This window comes from Dermacentor variabilis, chromosome 2, assembly GCF_050947875.1.
Source record: "Dermacentor variabilis isolate Ectoservices chromosome 2, ASM5094787v1, whole genome shotgun sequence".
NCBI classification, from domain to species: domain Eukaryota; kingdom Metazoa; phylum Arthropoda; class Arachnida; order Ixodida; family Ixodidae; genus Dermacentor; species Dermacentor variabilis.
In genome coordinates, this window is record NC_134569.1 from 63,522,590 (window position 1) to 63,534,411 (window position 11,822).

General features: G+C 41.6%; 1 protein-coding gene across 1 annotated transcript in view; it reads right to left on the bottom strand.

Annotated features, from left to right (window-relative positions):
* Hyccin (PI4KA lipid kinase complex subunit hyccin) overlaps positions 1-11,822 on the bottom strand; it is a 65,340-nt gene that overhangs the window by 35,894 nt on the left and 17,624 nt on the right. The window contains exons 6-8 of the mRNA XM_075680791.1: positions 10,050-10,130; positions 4,804-4,922; positions 2,886-2,981 (exon numbers count right to left, since the gene is read on the bottom strand). Of these exons, the coding sequence (XP_075536906.1) occupies positions 2,886-2,981; positions 4,804-4,922; positions 10,050-10,130 (296 nt within the window). The remainder of the gene's footprint in view (positions 1-2,885; positions 2,982-4,803; positions 4,923-10,049; positions 10,131-11,822) is intronic.

The following is an 11,822-nucleotide window of genomic DNA, read 5'->3' on the forward strand; positions in this document are numbered from 1 at the left end:
TAAACGCACTGAAGAATTTTTTACGGCAAAGTATTTTGGAAATAGCCTAATTTAACTCCAAATGCATTTCTTGAATTTTATAAAAAGTGGTACATGACCCCTTTAAATTACCTGTCTCATGAGGTCTGCATTCTGCATTTCGCGATGGTTTCGTGTTATATACAGCACGAGCGTCGCCCCATCAGAGTGGTCATGTTCAGTAAGTTTAGAGCTCAGTTTTTCCACTGTACTTAGATCGTTCTTGGCTTTTGCTCGCTAATTTCTCTTTCCAGTGCTCGTAGGTTAAAACAACACTTTTCCCTCCAGTGCAGACATCAAGTGACTTCACAATGTCGCTGCTAATGTGCTCACAAGAAAATGAGGGAAGATGACCAAAGAAAATTTTGAAAAGCAATTGTTAGTGAAGATAAGCAACATGTGAAGAACTGCAGAGGGCACACTTAAAGAGCCAGACTAGCTCATTCTACTTGTATTTAGTGTATTTTTGCAATGTTAATAAATCATCAGACAAACGTAACATAAAAGTAAGCAATTAATTTCAGTAATTGCTCATTTACTTTTGCATGGCAGTAATTGGTCACTTATCAATTATAGTACTGAATGATGTAATTGTAATTGCAATCAGGTACTTATTTTCTGTCACTTGTAAAAGAATGGCAGTCAAACAAAAAAGCTGTTTTGTTTCTGTAGTGGTCTTACATCTGTTGTAGGCCCTAATCATTCACAGTAGCTCTACCTGTTTTGGTAGTTGTGATAGCCTGGAAATTATACAGCACCTTTCTAGCAGTACTAAAAAAGATGTGTGCAATTTTGTTGCACATATAGAATGGTGCCTTCTGGCACCGACAGGCTTGGCCATTGCCAGCCACCCCGCTGCCCTCAACCCGAATTCGTCCACTGGAGAGATGGCAACCCTAAATCATACCCACACTTTTCAATGTGGTAATGACCAATGAGCAAGTGAAAAGGATTTGCTTAGTTTTGCCTTGCCAGTAGTCATTTAATCTGCAAGTGAGCATAATGGGACTCATAGCCAAGGTCACAAAACATGCAGAACATTAAAGTGACAATACACTTGCTTAAAGGGACACTAAAGAGAGAAATGATTTCTTCTGCATCAGTAAATTACCTTTTTACGACACCAAAAACACCACTCTTGCCACTATAAAATGCTTGGTAAGCCAGAAAAAGCGCAAGAACGAAAGATGGGTGTGGACGCCTCCTTGAAGTTCCCGCACCTGGTCGCTGTGATGTCATGAATTTTGATGGCATCTTCTAGGACCTACTTAATTATATATCGGTACAGATTGCTACATTGCATTCTAAAGGAACCAAATATTAAACATGGCAAGTTTCGAGAACCTTTACTCAGCCAACGCAGCCCAAATGCGAAAACATAGCTTGGAATCCCTCACGTCACACTGACATAGCGGCATCAGGGGTTTGGCACGAAATTCAAATACTGATACTTCGACCTTCATTTTCTCATCTAATAATCAAACTATCATTTTGAAATTACTGCCTGCAGGGTTCTCAAACAATGCTTTATTTGTCTAAACTGATTTATTGTTTTGCTTTAGCGTCCCTTTAAGACAGCCATAAGTCAACATTGCAAGATCAAAACATATAAGCCAATAATTACTAACTTACAGATAGTGCTTCTTTTCTCACTATCTGAAATAAGTAGGCACAATTAGCAAAAAAATTACAAATATTACAAAAAGAAAAAGTGATCAACTGCACATTCTAGCAATAAGTGGGAAGGCAAACCTTAGTTCTACACTTCATTGACTGGACTAACATGTGATTTCTAACACAAATCATACTCAACAGTGTCGAAGAAAGTAACCCTAAAGACAATACATGCTATTTTTTTTAATCATAAAGGGTGATCATTTTTAGGCTTTGTGGAATTTTTAAAAATCGCCTGTGGCAGGTAGCATACTTCTAGTCTTTGAGCTGGAATATTCCACAAGGCAGATATTACTTGCACAAGAAATCGAAACACAAATTGAACTAATTGACAAAAATTCACTAATTAAGCTTAATTACTTATGGCACATATTGCAACTTAAGAATTGCAGCCAGAGAGGCTTGAATGCATATCCACTTAGAAGGAATTTTCAGGATGACACCAGCTTCAAGAGATTCATTTTGAATGAGTTTAAGGAAATACCACCTATACCTATACACTTGACCTATATGGCAGGCCGTTGAGTTACTTTTGAGCTTTAATGCATGAAAGAGCACCATGTTAAATAATTAAGTGGAACAGCGCATTTTTACAGAGAGTTTGATGACACATATGTCAAAACATGGGCCATTTTTAAAATTTGTTCCAAGTAGATATGTCTTGCAAGCTACCAGCTACAATACACAAATTGCAATACATGCCATAAGATAATTAATTAAAATGCAATTAGTCAATGTAGCTAATTAGTTCATTGTGTGTTTCAATTTTTCATGCATATCTGCCTCTTTGAATAACCCAGCTCAAGGACTAGAATTATACTGTCTGACACAGGTGATTTTTAAAAATTCTTTAACGTCTAGAAATCATCTCTTATATGCATTATTCAATGAACTAATTAATAAATGAATTTATAGACAAAAGGGTGACAATAATGCTACAAATATTGAACTAACACACAAGGCTGTTAAACCTTGAAAGGGGGCTGGCAATAAATATAACACTAGGGCTCACATTAAAAAAACGAAAAAGAAAAAAAAGCTCTGGTTTCTGCCTCTTTTTCAATAAAGAAGTGTTTGGCCCTGCCCTATTCTTACTATACTATAAATTTAGACTTGTGGAGAATGAACCAGTAGTACCTAATACATAGGCGCAAAGGGCAGAGTGGCCATTATTCACTGGTGGTTATACTGACCTTGAGCACATCTTGCAAAATGAGGCCCTGGATGCCTGAGGCATGGTGCTGATGGACTGGTTGTATACACGCATTAGGACCATGGCCACATGCAGCCTAAAAAAAAAAAATTCAATCAAAAGGAAGAAAAAGAACTATGCAATCATTAAAGGGGCCCTACAGCATTCTAGAACATGATAAATCAACTTGTTTTGTTGCTACACCACTCTCTCATGAACATCAGAGCCATCATGTAGATGCATCTGGAAGCCACCTTAACTTTGATCGTAAGGCTACTTGCCCTTTCCTTTAAATTTTCAAAATCCCCACCAGTATTTTTCGTGTTTTAGAGCGCAGCTCTTTGGCGTCCGTTCCTGGGTTTCGCGTCGTCGTCGCCGTCGGCGTCGTCGTCGGCGTCGTCGGCGGCCTCGTAACCAGCTCCGCCCCCTTTCATCCCCCCAGCGCTAGCAGCGACCGACTGATACCGCTGGATGCCGCTGACGCCGCTAGAGAGTCAAGATAACGTGACTGCATAGAACACCGTCGCCGCCATGCAGAAAGAGGAGGAAAGGGTCCCCCCCCCCCCTTGTTCTTGTGTGGCGGATAGCTGGGTTTGACTCACTATCGCCGTCAGCGGCATCAGTCAGTCACTGCTATCTCTTCCCTCCTCCCTTTATCGTGTTGTCCGTTTGCTGCGCGCGCTTCTGCCCCCATCGTTTGCCGCTGGGTGTACACGCCGCCCCCCTCCGCTTCCGCTTACTGCTGGTTGCTCTCGACGGCGGCGATGAGCCTCCGCTTCGGCGGCGCGAACTGCAGGGTCTTCTCGGCGGCGGCGATGAGCTTCTGCTTCAGCCTCGCTTACTGCTGGTTGCTCTCGACGGCGGCGATGAGCCTCCGCTTCGGCGGCGCGAACGGCAGGGTCTTCTCGGCGGCGGCGCTTAGCCTCTGCTTCCCCCACAGCTGTGACAACCTCGCGAGGCACTTGTATAGATCTCGTCTTTGAGAATCAAGCATTGGTGTACCAAGTCGAACATATATCAGCCTATTTCTCCGACCACAAAGCTTCCTTCATGACTGTCAAGAACTGTTAGTGGAGTCTTTGTTAAAGGAATACGTGTGAAAAATACAAAAAAAATTATGTGATAGCGCATACATGTGTTGCTCGATTTCTTTGCCTCAATCTATCCAAAAGGTGAAACAGCTTATTTGCTGCGCTCAAATTTCGGATTAGGAAGTAACGTAATCGTCGGTAATTTTTTTTTTTTTTTTTCGTACCTTAACAGCAGAGTAAACATGACGGCTATCATGCAGGTTTCTGTAACTACGACCACTAAGCAGATGTCTTTAGCAGTAAAGTATTCAAAACGCAAACATTGCAGCATCTGTCAGTATGTTCTGATCTGAAGTTCTACTATATTAGTGCTATGGAAGATTTAGAAAAGATCTGCTACATGTATATGAAAACTACATGACAGGTCACATAAACAAGAACTGACTACTGCTGGGAGAGCTGATCAGAAATGATGTTACTTCAAGCGCAAGGAACGGGACTCCCTTGACCCATACAAATGAAATCAACTTGTGGGATTTAACATTACCAAAGCAACACACAAGAGTGTGAGTGACACCATAGTGGGGTGTCTCCAGATTATTTCCGAACATTTGCCGTTTCTTAATGTGCACCTAAAGCATGGTACACAAGAATTTTTCCATTCTGCCTCCATTGGAATGTGACTGCAATGGCTGGGAATCAAGCCCATGAACCCATGATCAGCAGTACGATGCTACAGGCACTGAGCCAACATGGCGGGTCTCTTTCCATACTGCCTCCTTTTGTAATGGAGGTAACACCACAGATAACACTTTAGTTGCAGCAAACGCTGGCTACGAGAAACTGGCACACTCAGTCAAGTAAAAAAACAGAAGCATCACTTCTCACCTGTTGCTCGCGCTGAGTGAATCAACTGCAAGATATGGGCCCTGCGTCGCTTTGCCCTCTCCATGCTCCAGCTTGGACAGCATGTTTTCAGTCAGCTGGGGCTGCGGCAGCGATATAGGCTGCACAGGCAAGGATCATGGCCAGCAATATTGGTACTACTGATGAAAAGTTTCGACTCAATACCCAAGCATCATGCATCCTTGGCCATGTTGGCACATATAGAGATAAGTGAGTGGCAAACACAAACTGAGATAAAGACAATGAAGAGACATGACAAAGGAGTGCCAGTTGCGCCCTGTAGTTCCATCATCATTGTTGTAATTTGCAGTCATCGCTGTTTGGTACAAAAGACAAGTATGGACAAATCGCCAGCGTGCTATAATTAAAAATGGGTTTACATTATCAGTTTATCAGCATGTACAGTTAAACCTCAATATAACAAACTGCGGTATAACTAAAGTCTTTATATAACAAAGTATAACGTTTTATCATTTCTTATCCCTAGAATGCCATCCATATTGAAGCACAATATAGCAAAGTGTGTTTACATGAGATTTTAGTGCAACGAAATTTCACTGCTGCCGCAAAGGAATACCAAGGCAATAAATGGTAACTGCCACTACTTCAGATGGTCAAATGGTAAAGTTACATGCGACTGCTTTCAAATGCAACTCAAATTGAGAGTTGTGTGATAGAAAGTGGCCATCAAATCAGAGCAGCGAATTGAGCTGCTCACAGCCTCCAAAATCTCATTGTGCACGGCCTAATTTTGGAGGTCAGAAATGCCAAGTACAAAGTCCGTGCAGCATATAATGCATTCATAGCAGCACATTCTATGCGCAGAGTTTTGTATATCGAACCTAGGTTGCGTCAGCGCCCGATTTGGCATTTTTGTTGTTGATTATCCCTGCCTGGTGTGGAAATAAATGACAAACATGAGTAGCAGTTTCAGTGCTAAACACAAGACCTTCTCACCGTCATGTTTCGTATAAAGTCCAAGGGCAATAAGATCCCATCACACCCTTCGTGTTGTACACTATGGGTGCGAGAGAAAGCGTGAGAAGGTGAGCAGAGAAGGTTGGTGGCTTGATGCATGCAAGGGGGAAGGGAAGGGAGTGAATGTGTGGTAACATGACGAAACGCATGCTAAGGGGAGGGGGGCATTTCAATATAACAAAATTTCAATATAAAGAAGTAAAGTTCTGATTTTACCAACATTGATATATTGAGGTTTAACTGTGTACCAATCAACCCAGTTACGAGTTCTAGTTTTCTAAAATAAGTACAAGATCTCAATTCCTAGTCTGCATTCCCTGCCTGATAAATAACTGGCATTTTTAAAACTTGCACATCATAGCCAATAGGAAGGATCACGAGTTGTGCACGTCTTCTAGCTTTTTAGGATAAATGTATAGAAAAGCAAACTGTAGAGCAAGGACAGTGCACTGTTCTTGTTTTCAGACAGTAACGCTGTAAACTATGCAGTGTTCAACAATAAATTGAAAGAGCAAATCGGCATCGTCCTTTCATTCATACGGTAACACTTTAAGCAATGTTAACCAAACACTGGATTTCTATAGTACATCAAAACACACAAAGTAACATCACACAGCATTGTGTTAGGTCCACATCTGTGATTGAGCAGCAATTTCACTTTCTGTGAGTAAGCACTACAGTACACTGCACAGATAAAACACATGCATAAACCTTTACGACCTTTCACGGCAATTTCTGGGTCTTACCGTCTCACACTTAACAGTTCGAAAGCACTAAAAAAGCCTTAGAAGACGTACATTTCACGTTAGTTTGGATTCATCCTTGCTTAGAACATAAGGCTAGGCAGTAAAAACTCATTATATAATGAAGCTGCATCCAACAAGAATATTTTGGTTATATTCAATATTTTGAGAAGCATAAGTTTATTACATGCCGATACTGGTGAAAAACATTTTAGTTTGCTTTGTTACATCCAAGAATACTTTATATCCACCCTCATTATATGAAGGTACAACTGTTTTCTTCTCACCAACAAAACTAAACTTATGCGGCATCTATATTACATATATATATTTTTTAACCTTCATGGGCAGGTACATGTGCCTGCTTTTTCCTGAAAGCAAATAAATTAGTCTTAAACAAAGGAAGTTGCCAAAGTACAAAGTTTATTGTGATGTTTTTTTTTTTTTTGGCAAAATGCTTTATTGCTATGGCCTGTGAGATGTTCCCAACATGGATGACTTGGTGTCAATTTAAGATAAATATTATATTTCCAGCGTGAAAACAGGTTTGACGCAAAAGCAAAAGAGAAGAACACCTCTCTGTTTTGCAGTCCCTTCGCTTAGCACAATTTCCAGAGCCCAACTCCAAGAACAGCAAAAGGAATAAAAGGATGTATCGGGGTATGTTAAACTTGACAACACACATTCAAAAAACACTTCTGTGCAACGTGCATGCCACAACGTAGACATAGAAGGTAACATTCATGTTGGTGCAATAGTTGATTACAAATACACTGCAAACACCCATATAGATATTTTCATACACGTGGTGACAAGTGACCGAATCAGCTGTTCAAAAACAGCTGACATGCCTGGTGGGAAAAAACCGACCCTCGCAATTTTTTATTGACAAACTTAAGAAGCCACTACTGCGTCCACATTTACAATTTACTGCTCTTGACTTCTGATATTCCTAAATCCTCTCCACTTCATTTGTGCTACACAATAGCTTTCGCAATTTTCTGCTGTGCTTGCTTTAGCACTGTGAACAAGATACCTTTATGTCGGAAATGCTGTGCATCTCTGGTCAGAAATCAATCAATGCTGCACACCAGGGAGTCTTAGTGCACTGCTACAGTCTCAGCCTGACAGTTTCACGCATGCTAACTCATCCTCACTCCGTGTTACTGCTGCCAGATGCAAAAGCATACACAGCACAGATTAGCTAGTACTAAGCGCAAAGGCCAAAGTAGCAACACTAACGGCAAGTGATATACTAAATCTGTCTGTAACGACTGACTGATTATGTTTAACATCCAAACATAACACAGAGGGCTATGAGCAACAGACATCATAGCGGAGGGTCCTGTCCAAATCATTTCGTCCTGCCATTATTCCACTCAATGACACAACATGATGCACTAACTGGCCCAGCAGTCAATGTTTCTGGAATGATGTGGCCATCACCTGAGATGCACCCAAAGATTGGCACGCAAGCATTTTCATATTTTGCCTTCATCAGAATGCAGCCACTGTGGCCGAAAATCAAGCCAATGACCTTGCCATGAGAAGCACAACAATAATCCAACTGAATCCCAGCTGCGGGGTGTAAAGATTGTTATCAAATGTAACTTTATGATCATGGCAAATATCGTTGGCCGACACAGAAGAACCCACTTTCTCAATGGACAGGAATGGTTGCTTCCTTAGTTGACCTCGAGCAAGTTAACATGTTTTGTTGACATAGACTAGTAGAAGAGGTTCACTTATAATTTACAAGAAAACTAGATACCTTGCAATGCAATAAACAGGGCTTACATTATTGAATGCCATCTCCTTTTAACAGTTACCAGCTAAAACACTGGTCTATTAAGTGGCATCTACCATGACTTTAGTTTACCGTACACCACAAACTGGATATATCCTTTGTGAACAAAGCTGAACAAGAGATATGTGTGTCTTGATTGCTGCTCTCTACATTCTCAATCTCGTGCTCTGAGTTTGAATGTTGATTTGTTTCTGGATTTGCCTTGAATTTTATGCTAGCATTCACCCCCAACCATGCAGGACTAACTCGATGCCCTGCACGCATGTCCTGATATTACATTTTTCATTTTTGGCAAGAGCTTTTGCAGTTCTTATAAGGGGTGTCATGCTTAACTATAGATGCAGAGTGCCCAGAATTTAAAAGCGTGCACAGTGATAAACTAATGGCAGCTCAGCAAATTAAGTAAGAGCACAAGCTAGTAAATAAAGAAATGACTGCTACGTAAATTACTCTTGCCTCTTACACAAATCTACACAGTTGCAGCTGCTGCAAGTATCATGCTACAAAGAAACAAACAACTCCGTCTTAACACTTCGCAATACAGCATTGAAACCAATTTCACTTTCAGCACGAAAGCAAGGGGCAACTATCAAAAAGAAATCTACAGCATCATGTACCTAAATATAAGAGCATGAGTAGCTAATTAAATACAAATTCAATATCTAAATAAGCACCTATGCAGTAGAAGCTGCAACAGATATCATGCTGTAAAATAAACAAGCAACTCAGTCTCGACACTCTGAACTACAGCACTGCAGACATTATTGAAGTGAACTAAGACCAATAGGTGGTGTCCAAACTGCACCCTCAAAGCAATAGCATCCTTGAAATAAAGGATGCTAATTGCATGTAGCATCAAAAGAAGGCAAAAATTAACTTGGTTACCCTTCCTCAAGTTGCCGCTTGGTTTTGGCAGTTCAAGAGACCAGGAGGTGTTACCTTTGCTGACCCAGTGCAATGGGCTTGTTTTTTCATTATGTGACACCAGCACTACAGGATGGGACAAGAGACACAAGCCACAGGACATGAGCTACGTTATGTTGCTTTCGTCTCGTGTCACCTAATGCTGGTATTGCTTAATAGTAAGTCTGTAAGTGCCATGCAACATTTTAATACTGCTACAGTCAAGCTCTGTATGCGCAAGCTTTGTGTAGCCTCCGTGCTGGCATTATTCTGCAGTTGCTGCCTACCACGAGCAGCTCATTGCCTTTGCCCCATGTATTGCATGGACTAAATGAATGATCTGGTTTATTTGCACATCAATTCTCAAGAGCAAATTTAAAAAGTCATTGAACACCACATACCAAGGCAATGATATGCAGCGAGTAGGTGTCAGAAACGAGTAGTGACATGTCACACCCTATGCTTTGGACAACACCTATTTCACTTTCTTTGAGCGCAAGCTGAACTGAAGAAGAAACATGGCCCAACTAATGAAAGAATAAGACGCGCAGCGTCAGGTGCCTCATGTCAGTACGACAAGCAGCAGCAGCAGCAGCAATCTTCTGCAGCGGACTCACGCACGCAGGCCAGGCAGACGACGATGACGGGTGAACGACAGCGTGCACAGAACAGAGTGCGCCACTGCGGTGCGTCGTTCCTTAGGGTGCGGAGGACTGGGGCAGGAGGACACGGCCATGACGGCAGTGGCAGCAGGCAGGTGGTGGAAAAGAAATCGAAGAGACCGTACTTACACACACCTCGTGGTATATCGAAGGCTTGCTAATGCTTGGGATGTGGTACAATGTTGTTGCTGGCTTGCCCTCATGGTCGAGAATTTGCTGTCGGGTGAAACAGGAAAACATTTAGGTGTATAAGGCAATGAGCAGAGCTGCCACAGAGCACAACAACACGGGCCAGGACACTGCACTGGCTCAGTTCAAATGCTACTCCTTTCCAAGCTTCCATCAGCATACATTATCACAGGGATTGGTCAGTGACAACTTAGTGACAACAGTGAGAATAAGAAAGGAATAGAATTGAGCAAAATAAATTTTCGCAGTATACTGGCCACAATGGCATGACCACAAGTGTAAGCACTTAACAGATAAAAAAGAAATCTAAAAAAAGCAGGTACAAAGAATATTATTTTTATTGCTCAAATTTTCACACATAACACAGTGGTCTTAAAAGGCTTCATCGTCTGTCTTGTTCAACAAACACTTAAGCCAGAAGATATCCTCTATAAGAAGCTTTATCTCAGCACATGCAGATGCATTACACAAGTATCACTTCAACATCCAATAACATGCCATATTCAAGTTGTATAGTAGCTTGTTTGCATGAAGAGTTTGAAGCAGCTAGAATGCCATAGGCTATATTAATTTGGGAGTCCTCCCACCAACCCCCGGTGTCCTGGCATGACTTTTTCTTCTGAGCCACTGGAAAACATGCATTTTCAAGCTAGCGTTTTTCCTTTTGACCCCTGCTTCTTTGGCATAAGCAAAATTTGTAATGTCAAAGCACTTCAAAATCAAGAAATAGCAGCAGTGGTACCACAATTTTTATATCACTGCAGATCTAGGGCTGAGTGATCGATCAACTGCCTTTCTGATTAATCAATACTAAATGCTTTTAATTACAATGAATTTTTTTCATTGCCACGAAACTGATAGGTCATCAAGTTTTGTTTTCAGAAATCAAAGCAACGTAACTCCGGCATAGATGAATAGGATGTGTTTTCAGTGATACAGATACAACATACCAGAATAAGCACAGCCTGAGCTCTCAAGCTGAAAGCACAGTGCAAAGTTTGAACAGCAAGATCGGGTGGTTTGTATAGATACCATGGCAGCTGAAAATATACATCCTGCAGTAATACAAGAGAGCTGAAAATTGCTTGCTATATTGCAAAGCCCCTGTTCAAAGTTTTGCATATACTACAGGGTGTTTTCTTTTTTTTTTTTAACATCATACAAGATTTTTTTTTTAAGTCGCCTGTGGCAGATAGCGTACCGTATTTACCCGCGTATAACCCGCCCCTGCGTATAACCCGCACCCCTAACTTTGAACTCGGCGGAAAAAAAAAAAAAGAACTCGCGTATAACCCGCACGTTTACCTGAAAAAAAAAAAAAATGAGCGCTAGAAAGATGCAACTCACACTCAGTGATCATTTCGTTTTCAGAACATTTATTCAAACGACCGCCACCACGTCACTGCTTATCCGATTCTTAATCGTCGCCGCTCTCACTACTGCCATCCGAGGCTTCATCGCCACTCTCAAAGACGTAGTCGTCCTCGGAACCATCCAGACTATTACTGATCGCACATTTTTTAAAGCTTTTGCGCACCAAATCGGCCGGTATCGCTTTCCACGCATCCACGATCCACTGGCACAGCAATGGAATATCAGGCCTTCGCACGCGTCCCGTCGGTGTGAGGGCGTACATGCCGTCGGCCATCCACTGGGCATACAGCCGCTTCACGTGTGCCTTGAACGGCTTGTTCAGGCACACGTCGAGTGGCTGTAGCA